Consider the following 25,518-nt stretch of genomic DNA (forward strand, 5'->3'; position numbering starts at 1 on the left):
AAAATTTGTGTTGAATTTAAATTTTGTAAAAATAGTGTCAGAATCAGCAAACTAGAATAGGCGACACAAAGCCCAACGGGCATGTATCAGATTAAATGAGAATGGGTTCTTACTTCCTTCTTGTTCTATGGTGGTCAGACTGAAAAGGGATCAATTCCCACCTTCTGGTTGTTTTATGTGTTGATTAAATGATACTGTGCAGCCGCGCTTTTCATTGACTATGGCATGATGGTGAAATTGCTGTAGGCAATATGCCCTATGTCAATGCAAATGTTCTGATAGCCTTGAGAAGGTTTATATTTGAGTTAGTGGGGAGGTGGGGGTTGCCTCTGATGGCAGAAGGAACATGTATTAACACATCATTTCATTTATATAAGTACAATAAGTGTTAGTATGATTAAATACAAGAAGTATGTTAATGTAAATATATAGGAAATGCTATCCCTGGACAAGGGCCGGTATAGCTTTTCTAAGGCATAACCACCCATGTATGTCCGGGGGGGATAGCTATATACATATTTACAGCCTCCTTCAATGTGAATTTTCACCCTGTGTCTCTAGGTTTTATATTGTATTTGTATTTAAATGAAGGGATATAAACGTTATGTGTTTAATATACCTTAGGCACGATTATTCTCTTGTTGGAAGTTTGATACAAGTGATAAATTACCATTTATTAGATTGTCTGTTTTGGGAACTAAGATAATGACTTCCCAATCAAAATTGGGAAGTCATTATCTTAGTTTGGTGATGGACACTGGTTTTTAGACAAACAGGTAAAGATGGGCTATGGGCCATTTATTGGTGTTATAGTTCTAAACTGGTTCAGTGTATTTTCAATAAGTGTATTGGGATTGGCATTGGGGTGGTGTAGGTTGAGGTTCGCAAGTATGGCCGCTTTAATATGGTGTCTTCTGTAATTGGCAGGTATATTATTCTTGATGAGAATATCTATCAGTTTTTTATTGCTTCCGTTATGTTATTTAGATTATTGCAGATGTGTATTAACCTGTTTGTCTGATTTCTAATAGTGTTGCCATGGATATGCTTAGCCAAATTGCTCTCCCAGTTGATAAGCTTTATAGCTGGGAAGCTAAAATGGTCTCTCTTATCATAATGTTGAGTGTAAACATTGTCATTGGTGATGGTGATTTCGCTGTTGAGATAGCAAGCTTGTAGGTTGCTATCTAGGTTGGTGCGTTCTATGGTTAAATCTGCGGGATAAATTTCCTGGGCTATATATGTGTGTGGTCGACCACCATTTTGCAGACCCTTTGGGAAATGCTGCTATATAAGATATTCTATTCTATTTACATTGGGTGTATTCTCAGTGGGTTTTTTTTTTTTTTTTTTAAGATACATAAGTGATCACAGTTATGTGAAACACTGGCCCATAAATAGGAAATATGTATGTGGTAAATATTTCCTATTGATGTGCCATCTTATTCTAATTCATTAATGATGGTTTTCTGGATGAAAAGCCATTACATTATTTTCAAGCTAAAAAAAAGGCTATGGTTTTGGGTAAATTTCTTGGACTTTTCTTAATATTGAACTCCAGAGATAAACTATCACTTCCCAAAAGATCATTTTGCCTTTCTTCATAATGACTCCAGGTGAGAACTATTTCAGGTTCAAACTTGAGTGTACTTACATTTAAATATTAATTTGGTAACCAGTAAGCTTTAAGTGTTCATAAGGCCCTAAAATATCATTGTACTATACTATATTATTGATATTCCCAATGCATATATATATATATTTTTTTTTTTTTTCCCTGCTATTCTTCTTTTTTTGTCATTTAAATTGCTTTTGTTCTGTTTTGTCTCTGTAAATAAATACAGAGATAAAATAGAATATAGAAAAAAAAAATTTTAAAGTTGAAAACCAAGAGATTAGTATTGTTGCTGCCACACAGAACAGTTCATCTACATATATGCCAAAGTGGGCACACAAACAAGTATGCTGTTAACAGATTATAGTTACAATTCAAGTAAATTCTCTTGGTTATCTTTAAGTGTGAAAAGAAAATTTACCTGTATATCTCTAAATGATATAGATTATATTTTAAATAGAAATAAAGCGAAGAATTCAAATAAGTGTATTTATGTGTATTTAATTTAATAAAATGCACATACATATAAATATTTAAATGAAATACAAATAAATATAAAGCATATGATTTTAGTAAAGGAGTTGGATTTATATTTCAGCATAGGTATTGAAATAAGTACATAATAAATTCTTCTCTGTGTTGTATTTTTCTTCCTTGCTGTTTTGGGAATATCCTGTTCCCTCCAGTGGTAGCATAAGCCTAGGCTCATGCTCATTTTAGAAATATTATTCATGAGCCAACCTAAAATTACTAATATCACTCGTAAGGTTACTCATATGAGAATTTCACTGCAGATAAGTTTCCAGCCTTTCCAATCTGAAAATTATGTTAAATTGAGATATATATGGAATTTAACTCAGTATACTTAATTTTTAAATAAATCCCATGAAATAAGTTAGGACCTGTTTTTACATACATCAGTTTTATTTACAGAGTGGGGGCTATATACTTGGATTTAAGATTGATCCATTAGAAAGACTTCAAGAGGTGTATAAAGAGATATCTAGCCTTTTCCAAGTACACAGTGCAAATCCTGTATATGGTGTGGCCTATTATATTGAAGAGAGAGTAAGTACAATTTGTATTATTCCCCACTTTGTAACAGTCAACTTTTATGTGAGTTTTTCTGACACACAAAAATAATATAAGTTCAATTTAAAAAATATGCAGGATGATTCAAAATTTGCACCACAAAAATGAAAGAGCTAATTTCTCTCATCAGTGACAATGTGGTACAACCTCTGCAATACAGAACAGTGGTTGTTAAGTTACACTAACTCATCCATACTGATCTGTAAGTGATGAAACCATCGTGACTAATTCCATATCTGAACATGTGTTTAATAGTTGAACAATAGTTTTGTTCAAAGTCGAATTTAGAGAAAAAATCTTGATTCACCAGTACCAAATAAATCAACAGTTTCATTATTAGCTACTTATTTTCATTATAGTTATTATAATACTTGATTGCATAATCTATGGTACAAGAATTAATAAATTTTAATTACTAATATTTTGGTTTACATGAATTTTGAATCACTCTGTATATATAATTATTTTTTATTAGAAAAAAGACAATATATACAGAACTTTCATCATTTGAAAGGAAGTCACTCTCGGTCAAGTTTTGGGACTTCGGCTGTGTCTGTGATATGTTGAACTGCTCTTCCATTGGACAGATGAAGTTCACTGAAGTCGCTTGTGAATTTTCATTAGTTAGCATTAGCAAGGGCACATGATGCAAGAAAGCAAGCTTATATAGCATCAGCCAAAAAAAAACACACTCCCTTCTCATTTCACCTTCTTCTTCTTCTACAACGACAGATGAAAGTTTTGTTCCAGCAATCAACCACCCGATGGCTAAAGGCAAATGTCTGCACATCTATCCTTTTATTTTTTTTTATCTAAACCCCAAACACGAGAGGTATTAGAACCTATAGTACTTAGTATGGTGCTTGGATTGGAAGTTGAGAAGACAAAAGAAGATATTTGTTGACATTGTATTTGAACTTCTGTAGACTGAAATTTTCGGGAAATACGTATGAAGGAAGGTTGTTCCAGAAAATGGCAGTTGAATGAATAAACGAGTAAGATGAAAAGTTGGACAGTAAATGGATGTTGGGTGGTGGCTGCACGTGTTCGGACTGTTTTGAAAGAGAGAGAGGGAATTATAGAAGCCAATTCAGAAGAACAGTGCCCGGGGAAGTATCTGTAGAAAAGGCATGCAGCAGAAACAGTACGTCCATGAGACAGCGAATGGAGAGACTCTGTTAGAGATGAATCATTAATTAACCTAACTGCCCTCTTCTGAATGGAATCAAGAAGACTGAGAGAGGTTTTGGGGGCCCACCCCATATGTGGGAACAATATTCCATGATAGGGCGGATTTGCGATTTATACAGAGTGAGCAGCTGTTTGGAAGAAAAGTAACACTGAGAGCGAAAGAGAAAAAGTTTTTTAGATGCAGAGGAAGCAATATTTGTAATGTGCTTGTGCCATGAGAGATTAGAAGTCAGGGTAATCCCTAAAAGATATATCATTTTGCCTAGAAATCGGAGTGTCACCAAAGACAAGCATAGGAGCAGAAGAATCCTTTTTGTGAGATATAAGACAAGTTTTAAAAGGATTGAAATCAACTGAGTTTTAGAAGGATTGAAATCAACTAAGTTGTCTTTGCCCCACTGGAGAATTACCTGAAGATCAGCATTTAAGGAATTGGTAGCAGATTTTCGAGAAGTTGAAGCTGATTGAGCAGGGCAAGGTTTCTCAAAATGGAAAGTGGAACGCAATGTGCTATTATCGGCAGAACTATAGATAGGATTTCCAGTCAATGGAAGAAGATCATTAATATGCAAGGGGAAAAGAGTGGGGGAAAGAACTGAACCTTGGGGGACACCGGTATTAGTGGAGAAGTTAGAAGACAGAGAGCCATCTACCATCACCCTCCGTGAGCGATCAGAGAGAAAACTTGATAACCAATTACAAAAAACAGTTGGCAAACCATAAGATGGAAGCTTGTTTAGAAGACCTTTATGCCAAACACGATCGAAAGCCTTTGAGATTTCAAGACCAACTACTTGTGTTTCACCGAACCTTTCCATTGAATTAGTCCATAAATGGGTAACATAAGCCAGAATATTACCAGTGGATCAACACTGACAGAATCCATACTGGCGATCGTTGATCACGCGGAAGGTTTCTAGGTAGTTTAAGAGTTAGCGGTTAATTGATTTCTCCATTACTTTAGAAAGTGTAGAAGTAATTGCAAAGGGACGATAATTGGATGGGAGGGATTTGTCCCCCTTTTTAGGAACTGGCTGGATATGAGCAAATTTCCAAGCAGAAGGAAAAACACCTTTAGAATAAGAAAGTGTAAAAAAGCTGCAAAGAACAGGAGTAAGTTCAGTAGTGCAGGTTTTCAGAACAACGGGAGAAATACCATCGGGACCTGGAGCTTTCTTAGCATCAAGATTTATCAAAAACCTGACATCCTTTTGACTGAAGACCACAGGAGGCATTGAATGGAGCATGTTGGGAATAGTGGGAGGTGTTTTACCAATATCATTAATACATGAGTTGGAAGAAAAATGGGATGCTAGCAGGTCAGCTTTATCCTTTGCTGAAGTGACAACAGAACCATCTGGTTTGGACAGAGGTGGGAGCAGAGATGGGAAAAAGTTGCGGCCAATAGCTTTGGCAAGAGACCAGAATGCCGGACTACCATTAGGGCAAGAAGCAAGTTTTCTACTCTTAGCCTGTTCAAACTCTAGTTTGGAATGATTAATAACTGCTTTACAATTGTTGCGAGCTTTGGTGTAGGCAGAAAATGAAACTGAAGAATTAGAAACAAGCCAATTATGATGCGCAATGTTCTTATCATGAACAGCCTTAGCACATTTATTGGGAAACCAAGGATTAGATAAAGGACGAGATTTTAAAGTGGAGTGTGGGATAAAGGATTCCATTCCTGCAAGAATAATTTCACTGACACGATCTGAGCAAACATTGACCTCAGAAGTTTTGAAACAGTAATCTGACCAAAGAAAAGAAATCTTGCAGGTCATCCCATTTTGCATTCTTGTAATGCCAAACAACACTAGGTTGGGAATAGCCATGAGATAAAGGCTCCATTGGAGTAGAGACAATCACCAAGTTGTGATCTGAAGTGCCTAAAGAACCTCTCACTTCGATCGTTACTTAGAAGGGTTGTTTGTGGCGGCATGTTGGCTGTTTGATTTGGATTGTCCGGTATTCTTGTAGATAAATGAACAATCTGTGCAAGGTCATTAGTAATTGCAAAAGCTTCAGCATCTCGACCAGCTGGATCAGTGTGACTAGAAAATAGAAGCCAGCTGGAGTTGTGAACATTAAAATTACCTCACTATTAGGAAAGTTGGACTGGAGAAAGTAAATTGCAAAGAGAGGAAATTAAAGAGCTCCAAATGATTAGTGGAATTGGGAGAACGGTAGAGACAACAGATGAATTTGACAAAATGAGGTAGAGAGATTTTAAGCCAGAGAAGATCAAAGAGAGGAGATTCCAAATTGCCAAATCTCTGACAGGGAATATCAGAACTGTCATATGCACAAGTACCACCTTTGAGGTGAAAGGAATCATACAGCAAATAATCTGGGCAACTGAGATGAGCAGTAGTTGAATCAACCGATAACTGAGATTTGGTCAAAAAAAGTACATGGGGTTTGGCAGACTGCAAGTGGAAATGGACAACGTTGAGATTAGAATTGAGACCACATATATTTGTGAAATGAATTAGGAAGTGTTTGGGAGGCTTAGATCTTTTCGCAGATAAGCTTGTTCTTTTAGTTTAACAATTCATGGTGTATTCAATAGTAAGAAAAAGTGGGTGGGACATGCTGTATGAAGAAATGAAATTATTGGATATGGCGTACAGATGGTAAGAATATACCCAGATCCTTGACATGATATGGCCTCGAAAATGCCCCCCCCCCCTGCATACACACTACTCGGACCCCCTCCAGTCACTATCTGGCAAAGTAGAGGTAGCAAGATTATACACTAGCTGATCCGGAAGCCTCCTAGAGAGTTACCTATAGGGTCGGTCCGGTGTACTAGCGGCCGGCCTGTGAACACCGTTTTAGAGCTGTACCCTCAAAATGTAAGGAATATTGGATTTGCCACTATGTTCATCATGTCCTCAAAAGTCATCAATCATACTGCATGATGGAAGAGATGGGGAAGGGTTGACCCGAACTTAGTTCTAGAGACTAAACATGGGTTCCACCACTTCAAGCTTCCAATAAGCAAAATGGTGGTATTGCACCGGTTGATGAGAGTCATCTACGACCTAGTACTGCCTGGTAACATAGAGGGGTAGCATTCCTCCATGTAGTGTGGGCGCCATACCTCGATCCCTGCTTACATTGGTTCTCACCTGGATGGTCACCCACCATGTTCTTGTGCATGGAGGTTATACCCAGGATTACTAATAGTCCCACCATCGTGAAGGTGCAAGAAGAGGATTTGGCTGGTACAGACCGTCCGGACTTCGCCGAAATTGGGTCCACTTGACTTGAGTGTCACCTGAATATCAGTTCCATCAGCGTTTTAGACTCCCAGGTAGCAAGTACAGCTTGTCTGGCATATCTGAGAGAATGTCTGTGACCACCTCAAGGACCAAACTGTCTTTCCTACTACAACTGTCTTTCCTCATTTTTCCTAAAACTGTTTTTCCTCAATTTGAATTTATGCCCTCTCAGGTGATTATTCTGAGCAAGAGGAAGAATCCCATCAGCATTGAGCATGCTCAAACCATTCAAGGCTTTATACACCTCAATCAGATCACCTCGAAGGTGCCTAGTCTCCAGACACTGTAATTTGCAAAACTTAAGCCTTTTTTCGTAAGATCAATCCTTTCTTCCATTCACTAACGTTGTTGCCCTTCTCTGCACTCACTCCATCAGCTTTACATCCTTCCTAAAATGAGGCCTCCAGACTTGTATACAGTACTCAAGATGTAGCCTGACCATTGCCTTATACTGGGCTTTCACTTGCCATCTTATCAGTGGTTTTGTTACATATGCACTTATGATACTCATGTAAGTCAGTATCTCATGATAGTCTGTAATTATCCCACACTTTTCTCTTTTACTCAGTTAAACCCTTTACCTCCCTTTTGATAAGAAAAAAAATAAATAAATAGGAAAATAAACTAAAATTTCTGTGATAATGGTTGCCATTTAATATTTTTCGTTCCATATAAAGTATTGATTTTTTTTTATAGGGAATACAGGTTAATCAACAACAACAAGAAGATTTTATTGTAGAACCTGTTGAAGAAGATGTAGAGATTATTAATTCTCAAGAGCAATATGACACCTTTGTTGTAAGTAGCTGTTACTTTTTTGAAAGTAATAACCATTACAAAATGTTTTATTGTAACTGCTATTATATAACAGTAGTACTAAATGTAGTGTTATATCCACCGTCATATCATCCTCAGTTCTTGACTTAATGTTTTTGAGGTGTGCATTTTTGGGTACTATGTGTCTGTTATATACTCTCTTATGGGATTTTTGAAGTGCTTGTATGAGTACCTGTGGGAGAACTTTAGAGCATATTGTAATCATTCATTACTTTGTACATTCAGTAGAGGATGATTTTTTAGGTATATTTCAAGAGAGCTGCAAACTGCTTTTTTTGTGTGTACCACTCCTATATTTGATTTCTTTTGAAATTTAACTGACAATGGTTTTGCTAGTTTTGAGATTGATTGATAGTCCCATGTCTCTGCTAATAACTAAAGTAGTTTTACTTTATGTAAAACAGTCTTCTCCACTTTTCTTAATACTGCATGTGTTGAGTCAATTATCCAGATGTCTTCAGGTTAGATTGTGGTCAAGCTCCAAAAATATATTATTACCACTAATATTTTTTGTAATCTATTTTGCAGATGGCTATGCTTTGCTGTTTTGTATTTAAGCTTTTGTGTTTTATTTATATATGAACATAAATCTGGACAACTCTAGGCTTCCCTTTGAATGATAATACTCCTGTTTTTAGCAGTAGTTTTTACTTTAACAGATAGAATAGAAATTGACCTGGAATCTGTGCATATTCTGTATTATGTTGTGGGATGTGTTCATGAATCACTGAATAATTCTGTGGATAAATTTGAGTTCCAAAACTTTCACAGGTCAAAACCTCTGTCTTATAAACTTGTTATATATATACTTTTTTTAAAATAAAATAATACAACATTATAAATTCTGACTGTAAATGTAAATGACTATAACAGTCATTTACAATCCAGTGTTTAACAAATGTAAGCAGCACTACTTTGTCTAATATTATAGACATTATTTTATATACACTGAATGGCTCTTGTTTCTAGGTGATTATTAGCTAAAGGAAAAAGCATAACTTAGTAACCTAAAACCTTTAGCCCATGAAACAGCTTTGTGTAGTCAGGAAGTGGACTCCATGAGGTGTTATAAACATTCCATAGGGATACTGGCTCATGCAGACTTAGATTACGTCCTGCAGTTCTCTCTCAGATCAGATGGTGGCATATCCCTGCCACAAACAGATTATTCCACCTCATCTAAACAGGCCAATGAAGTATAGTACTTTCATACTGACCCTCATACTTTTAAAATCATTCCCAGCGATCTATGCATTTTCAAATAATGCATGATTGGAAATTTATAGGTTCCCAATAATCTATCACAATCCTACTGGAAATAACCAGTAGGATAATTTATGGTTATTTTCATGGCTAATATTCCAGCTAAATAAAATGTAAGTATGAAGGGATGCAACTGGTTGGCAACAATGTTCAATGTAGGTTGTGGCATTCAGATGTTAATCCACTGGTATTGTGAGATTTATGTATGCCACAAAAGCACTCCTCACACCATTAGCCTGCAGTGTTGATACCTTGCACAATGTGTGTCCCAGTAATCCATGCCACTGTTACCCTACTCTGGGTCTGCTGTCAGCTTGGAGTAACTGAAATTGAGATTCATTACACCAGACAAACTTTTTCCACTTCCCAGGTTTGGTGCCTGTGGCCATTTCATATGTAGCTTCTTGTTTTTATCTAACAAGAACAGAGCCCATCGAGGCCATTCAACACTTTGTGAATGCCTAGATATCTCTTTTTCATGCCACCTCCTTCTGTCAGCCTCTTACATCAGCAAACTGTCTCCAGCCACAAGACTGCCGTTGGTTGGATGTTTTCTGGTTGTTAGACCATTCAGCACACTTGAGACACTGTTGTGTATGAACACCTCCAGAAGAGTGGTAGTGTACTGACATGTGTGATGCTAACTGTCATACCACACTCAAATGTTTGTCCATTATCTCATTAAATTGTCCACTCTCACTATCCTTGGGTATTGGACTGCCTGCCTTATGTAGCCCAGTACAAACACTATCTGTGTGTATCTTATGTTAACTTTTAGCTAATGCCCATGTACGTGTTACTTACTGTGGCACTAAAATTTACAGCAAATCTTTATCTGCTTTTAAGCTCTATACAGTCTGCACCTCCTGTTTGAAAGTTTTTAATACAGGTTCATTTGCAAAAAAAAAAAAGGTTAGCAAAACTGGTTTAAACAATTAAGTAATATAGGCAGAAGCAAATTATGGACATAGACAAGATAGTGACAAACTGGACAAGTTATTTGATTATGTAAATGTGCAGAATATTCATGGGTGGTTAATAACTAATCCTGATATACTATACAGTGGGGCCTCATACTACGAACTTAATTCATTCCACGAACCGATTCGTGGTATGAAAAGTTCATTGTACAAAACACGATTTCCCATAGTATCCTATAGGAAATAAATTAATTGGTACCGGGCCTTCCACAAAAAAAAAAAAAAAAAGGCCACCGTTTACATACACTATTTATTCTTCTTCATGTTCAAAAGCTTCAAGTTCTTCTGCCTGTTTCTGCTTTTTAGCATTGAAGAATCTATCCAGTGTTGATTGCTTTTCTCTCTTTTTAAGGAGGCTCCTGAAGTAGTGAAGCACTATGTCATTGTAGAGGTCCAACACCCTGTTGTGAAGCTTCTTCCAGTCCTGAAGAATCTCCTTGATAGTAGCTGAAGGCATTGGACCTTTGGTGATGTTTTCCTCTTTCTCCTCCTCCTCTGAGGAAACATTTTTTTCCATTTCCCCAACCTGATGTTTATGCAGCTCCTTCAGTTCTTCCATGGTCAGCTGCACTTCATGCTCCTCTATTAACTCCTCCACATCTTATTCCACTTCCAAGTCCAGGTCCTTAGCTGCTGCCACAATGTCCTTCATGACTTGGGCTCCATTATCAGGTTCTTCTCCTTGAACACAGGCTGGCCACAGGTTTCTCCAGGCAGAGTTTTGGTTACTGACTGACACTTCATGCCAAGCTTTATCTATGAGTCTAATGGCATGCACAATGTTAAATTCTTCCTTCCAAAATTTCCCCAATGTCATGAAGCTGGAAGCATGGCAAACTTCAAAGCACCTGGTGAAAAGTGCTTTGGTGTAGAGCTTCTTGAAGTGTGCTATGACATTCTGGTCCATTGGCTGAATTAGAGGTGTAGTGTTGGGAGGTAAGAAAACAATCTTCAGGAAGCTGAACTCCATTTCCAGGGCATCTTCTAAATCAAGCGGGTGGCCAGGTGCATTATCCATGGGGAGGACAGCCTTCAGTGGCAAGTTCTTTTCCTCCAGGTATTTCTTCACTGTAGGTGCAAAGACTTCAAGCACCCAGTCCTTCAAAAGAAGCTTAGTAACCCAAGCTTTTGGATTACATTTCCAGTAGACTCCAAGTTTAACTTTGACAGTTGAGTGCTTCTTAAATGCTCTTGGTGTTTCAGAATGATACACCAAGAGAGGCTTGATCTTCAGGTCTCCACTAGCATTGGCAGCAAAGAGGAGGGTCAGCCTGGCCTTCATAGACTTATGGCCTGGCAGAGCTTGTTTTTCCTTTGTGATGTAGGTTTTACTGGGCATTTTTTTCCAGAAAGCCCAGTTTCATCACAGTTGAAGACCTGTTGTGGTAGATATCCTTCATCTTTCATGAGCTTCTGAAATTTCTTGGCAAATTTATCAGTGGCTTCTTTATCTTGCTGCCTCCCCATGGCTTATGACACTGTGAATGCCAGTCCTCCCCTTAAACTTCTCAAACCACCCCCTGCTTGCCTTAAATTCAGATTCTTCAGAGTTTGGCCCTGGAGTTTTTTCCTTCAGGTCAGCATAGATGTGCTTGGCTTTCAGACAGCTAACTTCTTTGCTTATGGTATTTCCTGCCATTTGCCTTTGGTGGATGGTCAATGATGGGGTTTCTTAGGGTACTTAATCTGGTCACTCCCTTTGCAACCTCAACATTCTTGATGGTCTCCTTGTTCTTCAAGATGGTTCCAATGGTGGATTTGTTTACTCCATATTCAGTTGCCAGACCAACTACCCTAGCTCCTTTTTCATGCTTGGCAATGATGTCTTTCTTGGGTATTTTCTTGGGCTGACACTTTTCTTAGGACCCATTTTTTGAATCTTTTCAAAATCTTTTTTAAACTCTTTTCAAAAGGAACTTTCCTTAAACAAAAGAAAGACATGATGAATAAAACAGAATGTGTGTTGTGTTTGTATTAACCACTTCCCTGATTATCCCAAGTTAACTCGGGTTAGCATTTTAAGTCATAAATTATTATCCCAAGATATCTCGTGGTTGTGTACAAATTTGTGTTCTTTCAATACTTACCAGAGTGAAGCCGTCCGAAGCAGCGAAGGGTCACACGAGTGAAGCTGTCAGAAGCAGCGAAGGGTCACACGAGTGAAGCCGTCAGAAGCAGCGAAGGGTCACACGAGTGAAGCCGTCAGAAGCAGCGAAGGGTCACACGAGTGAAGCCGTCGGCACATGGTAAAGTAGTGCATTCATCACAATATGGCTCTTGTGACCATTCGCCAGTGGACATGTTTCTTGGAATATTTTTATCTGAGACAAGTGTCAGATGACGCCTGCTGATACCTTGCATATTGTTGTCACCTGGTGTTCTTTCCTGAGCACTGTGCTGCACGAGGTTGACTGTTTCGTTTTCAAGAATTAATTATGGATAAAGACTGAAGAATATTGCAGTTCTGATTGGGATAATAATTCTAGGAATATACAACATTAAATATCTCATTGAATACTTCAATTTGTTCCATAATCAATTTGTTCCATAATCAAGCACCATATATTACACGGCATAAAAGCAATAAAAATAGTTATTTAAAAAATTAGTATTTTTTTGACAGGAAAATAGGGAAAAATAATAAGGGAAGAGGTTAAAACCCGGGCCCACGAACCCGGGTTTGTGGTACAAAAAGTTCGTTGTATGGGGCATTTGTCGTACGAGGCCCCACTGTATATAAGTTTCAGCAATTTCACAAATAACATAGGACTGATTATAGCTATGGCATACCAATAATCAAAATTTCCTGGATACTTTATTTGAGCAGGGTTATGGTCAGCTTGATCTCTAGACTTTAATTTTCCAGATGCCTACCTTTTGCACTTTTGGAAAAATTCAGTGTATGCAAATAAAATCATAGCCTTAAACATTTGCAAAAGAACATTCAGCAAACTATTCAGCTATCTGATTGTGAAGTTGATCTTTATGGTTGTAAGTATGATATGTCATTTACAGATAGAGCGATAAAAGAGGACGAATAAAGTAATACCCCGACTTACGCTACCCTGACTTACGCGAACTCTGAGTTACGCGGTTCTTGATTTTTTCGTTTGGCAACACTGCTGCCCACTATCTTCAAGGTCATTTTTCACATGCTATCGATATACGGTGTGACGGCGGAGAGTGAGAGCGAAAGATGAACAAAATTCAACTTTGCTGCTGCATGAGCTGCACACATATACAAGAATTTGCATTCCAACTGTCATATATTTATATGTGTGCGTTCGAATTCGTGCTCAACTTTTGTCCGAAATTACATCGTTTTCCCGAATAAAAAAACTTTCCAGGCTTTAAGGTTTCCAAAGACCGATTGACAGTGATGGTCGGTGGGAATGCAGCTGGTGACTGCAAGTTAAAAACTGTCTTAATTTATTGCTCTGAAAACCCAAGAGTTTTAAAAAATATATCTAAAATTAGCTTACCAGTGATTTTGAAGTCAAATCATAAAGCTTCCGTTTTTGAGGACTGGTTTGGTCACCACTTCACACCTGAAGTCGAACGCTATTGCAAGTCTAAACAGATTCCATTTAAATTGATCCTTCTTATTAACAATGCACCCGGTCACCCTAATTAATTTCGACCGACGTGTGAAAGTTGTGTTTTTGCCTCCAAACACAACCAGCTTGCTTCAACTGATGGACCAGGGAGTCATCAAAACATTCAAGGCCTACTACACGAGGTGTTCGTTTGCACCTCTGAATGAAGCTATGAGACAAAAGAGTGAGATATCTGTTAAAGACTGTAAACAATTCAATGTTTTAGATGCCGTAAGAATCATTGAAGAATCTTGGGATGAAATTCACAAAAAAAACATTGAATGGTGTCTGGAAGAAACTTTGTCCATTTTTTTTCAAAAACGAGACGAAAACAACGCTAGAAACTGATCATGTCGTTCATGTGATAGAAGAAGTTGTTAATTTTGCCAGGCAATTAGATTTGGAAGTCAATGGTGATGATGTCAATGGGCTGTTGGATTCACATAGTGAGGAGCTGACGATGAATGAGCTCATAGAGATGCGTGAGCAAAACGTCAATGAATTATCCAACACTTCAGACCCAGTTCCACCAGAAAAGCACATGATAATTGCAAGCTTGACAGAAGGTCTCAGCGCAATTGAAAAGGGCTTAAAAATTTTAGAAAACAGACTCCAACGAAGAACGCGTTATAGCTACAAAGCAAGGAATAAAAAATTATTAGCTTACTACGAAGAAATTCTGCGTGAAAAAAAGAAGGCGCTGTGTTGTCAGACGAATTTGTTAGATTTTATGAAGCCATCGACGTCGACATAACTTTTTTACGTTAACTCATTTATTTTTTTAATACATAATTTGTATTAATATGTATAAATAACTGCAATTTTATTAAATATTTTTCTTTTAAACTAGTGTTTTTGTTAGTCCTTGGTCCCAATTAAACAAAATTTATATGTATTTATATGCAAAGTTGTACCCCGACTTAAGCGATTTTCGTCGGACCCACCTATCACGTAACTTCGGGGTATTACTGTATTTGTATCCCTACACGATATTTTGACAAAAAGAATTTACAGAAATAAACAGCTTAATATAGGCAGGAATAAATATCGAGCAAACCATGGACATAGAACCCTAGATAGAAACAACCTGGCCAGCTTGTGTTTGGTTTCAGGACTAGTTCTGTGAATTCTCAGAATATTCATGAGGGTTACCTTAACTACGCTAATAGAAGAGTTTTAATACATTTTACATGCTTGACAACTTTTGAAATTATAATACAGAATTTGCAATTTTAGGTTATTAAAATATTGCTTTTTTTGGCTATTAGATTGCCTAAATTAAAGAAACTAGATAGCTGAATAGAAGTATTAGAAAAAGAAGTTATGAAAGTGAATTCAGTAAGGGATATTTCAGTAATTTAGAATAATGATATTCTTGAAATAGTTTTTACTGAAGCAGTTGGAACTCTCCATCTATCAGAATGAACATAATTAGTTTGCTTATTTAACATTTTAACTAATAAAATCAATTTCATACATTCAGTTTTATGCATAAAAAAAGTATAATTGCAAGTTCATTTAAAACAAACAATTTTAGAAACAGAAAATTGCTGACCTACTTTAGCATTTATCCATTTCATTCCCCAGTATTATAAAAAAAAGAACTTAGAGCCTTTTGACTAATGAATGAGATGCTGTGGTCCAAATTGTAATTATATCCCCTAAACCTCTCACAGATTGCAATATTGATGAAAATAATATTTTTAATTATACAGGATGTTTATTTCAAAAGTATGTGCAGAAAATTCTGGAATGGATTCTAGGTTCAATAAAAAGAGAGAGAAAAAATAAAGGTAAAAAATAAAATGTTTTTGGACACGTGTTTACGTGTCCAAAAACATTTTATTTCAGTTATTGCACATGAAAATGATTTGCAACAATCATTTGAAGTTGACTCCTTCCTTAACCCAAGATCAAGAGAACAGAAGCATGAATCTCTCTGATATTGTGGCTTTCTTGGTGGCATGTGATCTAACAGGACCCACCTGTGAAAGATCTTTTGTGCATTAATCACCAGTTAAAGATCAGTTACTCTTCCTCCATCTACCTTCCTAAATATATTAGTAAAATAATAAGAGGAGTTTACTTCAATATAGTACGTAGAACACTTCCGTATGATACCCTCCAGAAATTAAAACGGAAAAAACGAAAAAATCGACAACTTACCGGTACATTAGAGTAAAATATAAGTAATTAAATAATCAATTTAACACAATTCAAATCAATTAAAAATCAAATTAACGCAATTAAAAGAATCTAACGAAAATATTCAAAATGATTTTCCTTCCTGAAGCTGACAACGCTTTTCGACCATATGTCGTGATCACAGGAATGAAACCTTGACAGGAAGGTTCGACCCGATATTCTCTTAATATTCGTGTAAATCAACATGAAGCCTCAGTTCGTGCTTCTCGTTCAACAGCGTCAGAATTAGCCTTTCATGCCATCAACAAAAAACATACTTTTTTATTTAACAAGGTCAAAATACTTAACGTTCAATGTAACGCGACTATTAATTGCAGAAACCATTGAAATTAAATTACACGAGAATTCTGTTAATGTTTGGCGGCCATATTTGATCTCCGTTGCGTGGACCTTTACGCGCATGTGCGAAGACAAATAATCTCTATTTAAGTATCAGGTTTAACCCAATTCGGTAATTTTTATTTTTAATTGTTTTAAATTGATTTGAATTGTGTTAAATTGATTATTTAATTATTTATATTTTACTCTAATGTACCGATAAGTTGTCGGTTTTTTTCGTTTTAATTTCTGGAGGGTATCACTGAAGTGTTCTACGTACTATATTGAGGTAAACTCCTCTTATTATTTTACTAATATTATTATCAACGTAGAACATATTGGGTAGTACAGCTCTGATTCATACTATCTTCCTAAATATAAAAAAATTGTACTCAAGTAGTTTTCAAATATTATTGCCGAATGGGTAGGAGGGTCATCGTGCATGAACCCCCCATATTGAATCTTGTGCAGAGAGGAAAATCTTCAGGCAGTCTGGTAAAAATATCTTCTGGTGTTTATAAGCTTGGCCAGTTAGTCTGGGTGGAAGAATTTGTGGTGTTATTAAATTATTAGTCTCTTACCCTTACAACATGGTAATGGTAAGAGACTCTTGACAGGTCTCTTACCTTAGAAAACAGGCCTTGTGCATTATATCATCTAAGTTTCTTGCAATGACCGACTAACTGGTTAAAATAAATTTATTAAAATAAAAATGATATATACATAAGATAAAACAGAAATAAAATAAGATAAAAGCTTTAAAATACAATAAGATAAAAGGGCTAAAATATATATAATAAAAGCATTAAAATACATAGTAGCTTTCGAAGTGAAATGCCTCTTCATCAGCTAGTCTCTGAATGGTGTACATCAGTATATATTAATGGTTACAATAGCACAAGTCAGCTGGGCATAATCGTGTATCACGAGTCTGGTGTCGGTAAAGCAGAATTACGTAACATGATAATCGCCAGCGCTCCTCGCACTGCAATACAGTACATTCTATAATAGGGTGTAAGTGTACTCCCCTCATCCGATTCATAGTACTATTATTTGTGGCTATGTGTAGTGCTTCAAGCCATGAGCACTGGCAGTAATCACATGAATAGTCAACGGTTTCAATATCCCGTTGGGGATCAAGATTGTGCTGCTCAACCAATAATGTTCAGCAACTGCAGAGCATTCAAAATTAGTGGTTTGCAGAGCCACCTCATGCTCAGGAAACTCAATCTTTCAATCTTCTACTAGACTCGCCTACATAACACCCCCCACAATCTGGACATGTAATACGGTACATGGAACCACTCTGTAGGAAAGGAGGAACGGGTGTTTTCACCTTAGAAATAATAGATTGTAATTTCCTCCCCGGAAGTTGCACACATCGTATATGATGGAGAGACAAAATCTGGACAAGACATTCCAATATGCCCGGATAATAGGGGATGTAAGCGGTAGAGATAAATTGATTGACGTAAGGTGGATTAGATTTTGTAACAAATTCGTGAGCCTGAAGCTCACATCTATCTAGAACATGAGGTGGATAACCACAGTTTGAAAGCACTCCGCCCTAACTTTAGAAATCTCCAATTGCCTGTCACCAGTCGAACTAGAGTGCATCCAAGAGTGGGAGAATAAAGTACGAGCAGTACTACGTAAATGACCAGGAGAGTGCGCAGAGCCATAATTGGTAAATTGGCCTGCACACATTGGCTTCCTAAAAACCGAAGTTACTAAACGCGAATCCACGCGTTGGACTAACACATCCAAAAAAGGAAGGGTATCATCAACCCCTCTAGTTCAATCGTAAACTGAATGACAGGCGACAGGGAATTGAGATATTGCAGCAGCCCAGATTCTGATCCCTGGGGTCCAATTGCAAAAATATCATCAACATAACGACACCAGAGCGTGATAGGAGAATGTTAGTCCTATCGTGGCCAATATTGCCATGGAGGAACTTGAGAGTCAGATTTTCTTGAACTTACCTATTCCTTGAATTTACCTATTCCGGGGAGGAAATTACATTATTTCTAAGGTGAAAACACCTGTTCCTCCTTTCCTATGGAGTGGTTCCGTATACCGTATTATGTATCCGGATTGTTGGGAGTGTTATGTAGGTGAGTCTGGTAGAAGATTGAAAGATCGGGTTTCTGAGCACGAGATGGCTCTGTGGACCGCTAATTTTGAACGCTCCGCAGTTGCCGAATATTATTGGGTTGAGCGGCACAATCTTGATCCCCAACAGGATATTGAAATCATCGAATATTCACATGATTACTGCCAGCGCTCATAGCTTGAAGTATTAAAGCCACAAATAATAGTACTATGAATCAGACGAGGGGAGTACACTCACACCCTATTATAGAATGTACTGTACTGTACTGTATTGCAGTGCGATCATCACGTGTACGTAATTCTGCTTTACCGACACCAGACTCATGATACATGATCATGCCCAGCTGACTTGTGCTATTGTAACCATCAATATACACTGAAGTACACCATTCACAGACTAGCTGATGAAGAATACATAGTAGCTTTCGCTTCGAAAGCTACTATGTATTTTAACTCTTTTATCTTATTTTATTTCTGTTTTATCTTATGTATATATCATTTTTATTTTAATAAATCTATTTTAACTAGTTAGTCGGTCGTTGCAAGAAACTTTGATGAGGTCTCTTACCATTACAGCATGCCGATTTTCTTCTACCCACTTGTGTAAGTTGTAGGAGTTAATAATTCCATTCTATGCAAAGCTGAATGGATCAGTAGATAGTATATGACTAGCAAAACCAAGAGTTCCTGGGCAATGATGATGGAGTAGTCATTTGAGGGTAGACTGCTGGGATCAGTGAATGCACTTTCTGCAGATGCAAGGGAGGTACAACTGCTGTCTTTGAAAAATGTGACAAACCAAGGTGTGGGGGAACCCTTTGAGCAGGACCAGTTTGTTGGGTACTTGTCTATAGATCTTATATCATATCAAGGATTTCATCACCATTGTCTAGAAAGGCTTTCCCTTAAATGGCTATTGATAGCAACACATATTCAACAATTTAGCAATCTTCTGTTGTGCAAGTTTTTGTGATATAATCACTTTACTTCAACTGAATTTCCTCCAGCATCACAATCATGAACGAGGTGCATATCTGTACATAATACTGGAAAATGAAGCCATTGCTGTAAAACTAAACCAGTAACTCACATCTGGTGGGCATGGGTTTGGCACACCCAGGATCCTGAGCTGGATATCATCATTCTTCTCTTTCTTGGTGAGGTAACTCGGGAATTTTTTTTTTTTGTTGTTTGGCTGGTGCAGCATAAGCCTCAGACTTCCTTGCACCATATAGCTAATAATAATATTATTATTGCTGAATGAATGCTTAGAGATGGAAGAGATGAGAGAGAATGCATGTAAAGGATTACCACATTCATTTTGAAATCAAATTTTTCTTAAGTGGCAGTGGTATGGCCTCGACTGTAACAGATAGTGGTGTGGGACTTAACCAGTTTTTTTTTTTTTTAATTCTGCTTGCAGAATTAACAACGAATGACCTTTTCCTACTGAATCGCAATACTTCTTAAATATATTTTTTAAATTTTTAATGAAAAATTTAAAAATGTGTTTTTCATACTTGTTATTTTCAACACAACTTTATTAATTTTGGTGGAAAAATGAAAAAACGTACACAAAATATAAACATAAAAATATTACTCACTTCCACTTTAAAGTTTATAAGCTGTTAAAACTCAAAAATTCAACTTAATGCATGTGCATATGTTTTGTCAATTAAATAAATAGTTAGATAGATAAATAATAATCTAGACAAGAAATCTTTTTATATAATAATTAAATATAAAACAAAGTGTGCTTAACTTTTGTAGCAGCAATCTGTGAGAACATGTTTGCTTAGTTTACAGTAAAGCTGAAAATAACAGAATTAAGTGAAAGGCCTAAAAAATAGCACAGTTGCCCAAAGGCATTGTCTTGTCTATCAGGATATCACTGAATAACTCTATGGAAACAACATCACTTTCAAAGGAAAGATGTTATCAGCATTTGGCTTACTCAATCCATTCAAAGCCTTAAACAACTCAATCAGATCTTCTTGCAGATACTTTGTTTCTGGATGCTGCAATTTGCAGAACTGAAGCTTTACTTGATAAGAATACCCTTTTGTACCCACTAATCTCATTGCCCTTCTCTGCACCCATTCCAGCAGCTCCACATCATTTTCTAAAATGAGGCTTCCAGAACTATATGCAGTACTCAAGATGTGGCATAACCAGTGTCTTATACAATAGGATAATTACCTCCTCTCCCTGCTGGAAAAATTTCTGTATGCCATTTACAAAACTCCATGAGCTGTGTTAGCAACCTGTCAGCACTGTTCAAAGAACTTCATGCCTGCCTGCACAGTTAGCTTTAAGTCTTTTCCAGTCTCCACTACCCTGAGTATGGTATTACACAGTTCATATGTTATTGTGGGATTGCTGCTATAACTTCAGTTGCTATTGCTTATCTTTCTAATTTTTCTAGATTTTGTTGCAGAAACATACCTGATTACTCATTAGCTGCCCTGTCAAAATTTGTATCATCTGTGAACTTGCACATTAAGCCTGATATGAATTCATGAATATCACTAGTAAATATTGAAAATAGCAGTGGACACAGCACTGAACCCTGGGAAACTCCAATAAATATTACTTCAAGAAGAGCAAATCCCATGATAACCACTTTATCTTCTCCCACTGAACCGTCCATGTATCCATAGCAGTAACTTGCTCTTAATGCCACACTGCTCCAGTATGTACAAGTCTTTTATGTGCAACAGTATCAAAAATATTTCCTGAAATTCACGTATGTAATTTCAAAATTAGTTTTGCATCCAGTTTCAGCTACTATGTCATAATATTCAGTCAAATTGGTCAGACAAGATCTCTAAATGAACCAATTTTGTGACTGAAGTATTACTGCACTCCTGTCTAGATTGTCCTATATTACTTCTTCAACCAATCACTCCATTTTCCCTGGAACACAAGTCAAGCTTACAGATCTGTAACTCCACTAGCATATCTCCAGTTCATCGGGACCTCCTCTGAATCCCAGAATGCTCTCATAATTATGGCAAAGGTTTGCTTACTTTTCTGCTGCCTTTCTTAATAGAATGGATAGCTAAGGTAAAGAAAGCCTGCATGAGAAGCAGCACGCAGTTCGATGAAATTTACTGGTAAAAGTACTTTGCTGTAATGGCATTTGTATTGTTGCTCGCTCGGTAAACAGACGGTGGGTGTTATCGGTCTGGAGTAGAAGTTGAATCCCATGGGAGCTTGAAACCCTCCAGAAGTGTGGAGGGGGGATAACATAACCTTTTTTCTTTAGAATCACTAATTGAATCACAAACAGAGTCATTGAAGTTCTGGCATCGTAAAAAAAATGTTCGTAACATAGTTTCACCGGTAAACTTTTTCGAAAATTGCTGTGCTTCTTGTGTGGGCTTCCTTTGCCTTTATTTTTTTTTCTTAATAAACAATTTATCCACTAGTGCACCAGTGATTCTAAAGAAAAAAGGTCAGGTTACCCCCTCCACTTTGGGAGGGTTTCAATCTCCCATGGGATTCAATTTCTACTCCTGACCAATAACACCCACCGTCTGTTTACCGAGCGAGCAACAATACAAATGCCTTTACGGCAATGTACTTTTACTGGTAAATTGAATTGAACTTTTGTGTGCTTCTCGTGGAGACTTTCTTTACCTTTGCCGAATGGATATATCCCATCCACCCTAGCTGCCTTACGTTGTTATCACAAAATCATTTAGTTCTCCATTAGAATATGTCATATTTCTGGCATCCCTATCCCTAAAAAATTCCTCATGCATGAATATGGATGCAAAATATCTATCCAGTTAGTCAGCAAGCTGAGCAGGATCATCCTGATTATCACCATTTTCATATCTGAGCTGGACCACCACATTCATATCTAGTGGACTAATGTGATTCGTTCCTTTCCTTTTTTTTTTTTTTTTTGCATTCCACAGTTTTCTTGTAATCTGCCTTAGCATTCTTTGTGACTTGATTGTAGAGTAGTTTATATTTGCTGTAAGCTTCTGTATCACCTGATAATTTATATGCATTCCATGTATTTTTCTTCTCTACCACAAGTCTTCTCAGTTCAGTGGACATCCATTTAGATCTAAGCAGTATCTCTTAGTTGGTTTTAAAAGCCTGCTAGCTTTTACAGTTGTTATCTTGACTACTTCCCATTTAGAATTCATTGTTGGTAATATCATCAGTTTGTCACATTGGATAGATTGAAAAACTGTCTGAGACCATTTTAGTCACCTTTATGAAAGTGCAATTCCATTCCTTTACCCTTGCTTGTAATTACACTTTTAAGTAAATCCCAATCAATGCCCTGTAATCACTGCAACCTGGTTCTTTTTTCTGCAGATTCTTAATGCATGAAGAATCACTGCTGATAATCAGAACAAGAGTATTGCTTTCTATTGTTGCCTCTAACATGTATCCAGTCATTATCTAGAAAGTTAAAATCCACTTTATAAGGCATTCTCATTTACTGGCCCACTATTATCTGTATATTTGTTTATACATTCATCATGGTCATTTAGCCTATAATTGGTCATTCAAGACTCAGCACTGCACTGTTCACCCTTGTTGATTGGGTGCACTGCAATAAGAGCATAACTCCTCCTTACCTCCTGTTCTATTTGCCCTTTCTGTATACATTGTACTCACCATATACAGATTATGTATCCATTATGTCTGAATGGCATGTCTCTGATATCCTGTCACTTCACTGTCCTCGTTTGGTTAATTAACCCATACTTCAAATTCATCAGATTTGTTTACTATATTCCTAGCATTGGTATACACATAAGTATACATGCACCAGTTTTTACTGTTAGTCTCTCTAATATGGAACAAAAAATACACTATATATTTTCATTTTCCATGACCCTCCAGAAGGCTTTCTAACTGTGAACACCTTTCTTTCCAAGCTACTGTATGTCCCAGTAGATGCAATGCAAGAATCACTTTCACATCTGCTTGCAACTGCTGTTAATTTATTAGTTTGTATATCTCCCTCCCTAAGCTAGCACTTTCATGACCCACCTAGCACTGCCTTAATGGCATCAACAAATATGCTTGCAACCCTTCTGTTTAAGTGTATCCGCCTTCCCTCTGAAAACAACAGTTTCTCCTATTTACAAGTGCAGATTGTGTTGAGAAAATTTCTACCCCATGAACCGTGCGCAATCTCTCTCCTGGGCAAAATTGATTGAAAAGACTCTTGTCATGTATTCCCTCATATCATGTCTGGGCAGAATTGCAGCCAATTTCAAATTTAATCCTAACTCACAACTTCTTCTTAACATTGCCCTGTGCTTGTTAAGTAAGATGCTTGATCTACTCCTAATGCTATTAGTACCAATGTGTACAACAGTATCAACTTTTCTGCCTTTAAAGGATTATGGCTGCTGTATGTCGTCAACTTTTTTCTCTAGCATGCATACTCTTGTCCTGTTTCACCTATTCTTTTTACAATATGTCTCTTTTCTCTGACAACATCATAGCTACTTTCTGCAGAACAAGTGCATTCTGCCGTAAAGGATTTCATTGTATCGTGTGATTCATGAGTGTGGTCTCGAGCATTGATTGGTCCCTCTTTAATTTCTTTGAATATTAAGTTGTAGCTTATTAAATCTTAGTTAAATTCAAAAAAATTAGCTAATGTATATGATTAGGAAATTAAATCTATTTATTAAATAATATTAATTGTCCTAATCATTTCCAGTGATTATTAATTCAAAAGTTAAATTCTTATAAGATCAGTAATGATCATTAGGAACCATTTAAATTTCATTCAAACTGAACAGTATGCAATTTAGTAAATAAGTAAAAAAAAAAAAAAACACTGAAATTTTCCAAAAACGTATCCATTTTCAAGAACTCAATTTTCAGCTGTCACATGCTATAATCTCAATTGCATTTTGCATATACCTTTTAAACACTTAGTATATATCTTGCACATTTGTACCAATAAAAATGTGTTTTCTGTGTATTAATTAGTAATAATTAACCAAAAATTTTTACTTTTTTAGGCATATTTTGCAGATGACAACCATAGCAAGGACAGAGAGCCTGTATATTCTGAAGAACTTGGCCTGGCAATAGAAAAATTAAAAGATGGTTTCACTTTAGCTAGTCTTTGGGAAGTTGTTCCTGCATAGTTTTCATTTGCTTTTTCCATATATATTGTAAAATATAATTGCTATTGTACATGACAGTTTAGAATATTGTATTGTTTATGATATATCATGTTTCATAAAGGTTCACAGGAAAAATAGTCAACTGACATCACTATTAAAATACAAGTTGCTGCATAAAATGGAAACATTTCATAAAATTTTTTTGAAGTTTACAGGGGTTGGAATTTTAGAATACTTCAAGTTAGACTCCTATCTTTGGGGGTTTCTTCAGTAGAGTGTTGAATTACCTATAGTCTGTTCAATAATTATATGCTATGATTATCATACATACCGATAGTACTGTGCTGATTTACTGTGTTTTAAATTTCTTTGTAAAAAGAAAACTGGCAAATTTTTTTTTTTGGCAAGTTATCTTATGTTGATAACAAGATTGTTATCTTGTTATCAACTTCACACACTGCAATTAATAACTTCCTTTGCTGTTTAATTTTCCTTCGTACCATGTTACACACAACTATTAACATCATATACTTACATTGTAATTAACTTTCTACTCAAGAAGTCCTCAAAATGGCAATCATAAAATGTGGTATGCTAAAATTCCAACTTTGGAACTGCATTTTAAAAGTGATTTTTTTTTTTTAAACCTGTATACAACAACAGTGTGTTCTACTTATATCACATTAGTGCTTAAACAGTTTTTTATCATTTAAAATGTATGAGTGGAATGCTTCACAAAAATTATGGAGGAAGTTATAATTGCCTGTATATATTGTTTTGGATAAAGTTTATATTTGTAGCCATACTATTACTGAAAAGAAAGGGGGAAAAAAAAAAAAGCTTAAAGATCTATGTGTGTAATATATCTAGATCATTATTGTTTTTTATTTTATTATTATTTTT

At 36.4% G+C, this 25,518-nt stretch overlaps 1 protein-coding gene across 3 annotated transcripts in view; it reads left to right on the plus strand.

The window, feature by feature from the left end:
• BBS5 (Bardet-Biedl syndrome 5 protein) overlaps window positions 1-24,636 on the plus strand; it is a 121,998-nt gene extending 97,362 nt beyond the window's left edge. For all 3 annotated transcript variants that reach the window (XM_090380759.1, XM_090380762.1, XM_090380766.1), the window contains 3 exons: window positions 2,549-2,683; window positions 7,879-7,980; window positions 24,508-24,636. In XM_090380759.1, coding sequence (XP_090236885.1) covers window positions 2,549-2,683; window positions 7,879-7,980; window positions 24,508-24,636 — 366 coding nt within the window. The remainder of the gene's footprint in view (window positions 1-2,548; window positions 2,684-7,878; window positions 7,981-24,507) is intronic.
• Window positions 24,637-25,518: the final 882 nt, after the last annotated feature.

Source organism: Mastigoproctus giganteus, chromosome 1 (assembly GCF_048544385.1).
Source record: "Mastigoproctus giganteus isolate SK-2022 chromosome 1, ASM4854438v1, whole genome shotgun sequence".
Lineage (NCBI taxonomy): Eukaryota > Metazoa > Arthropoda > Arachnida > Uropygi > Thelyphonidae > Mastigoproctus > Mastigoproctus giganteus.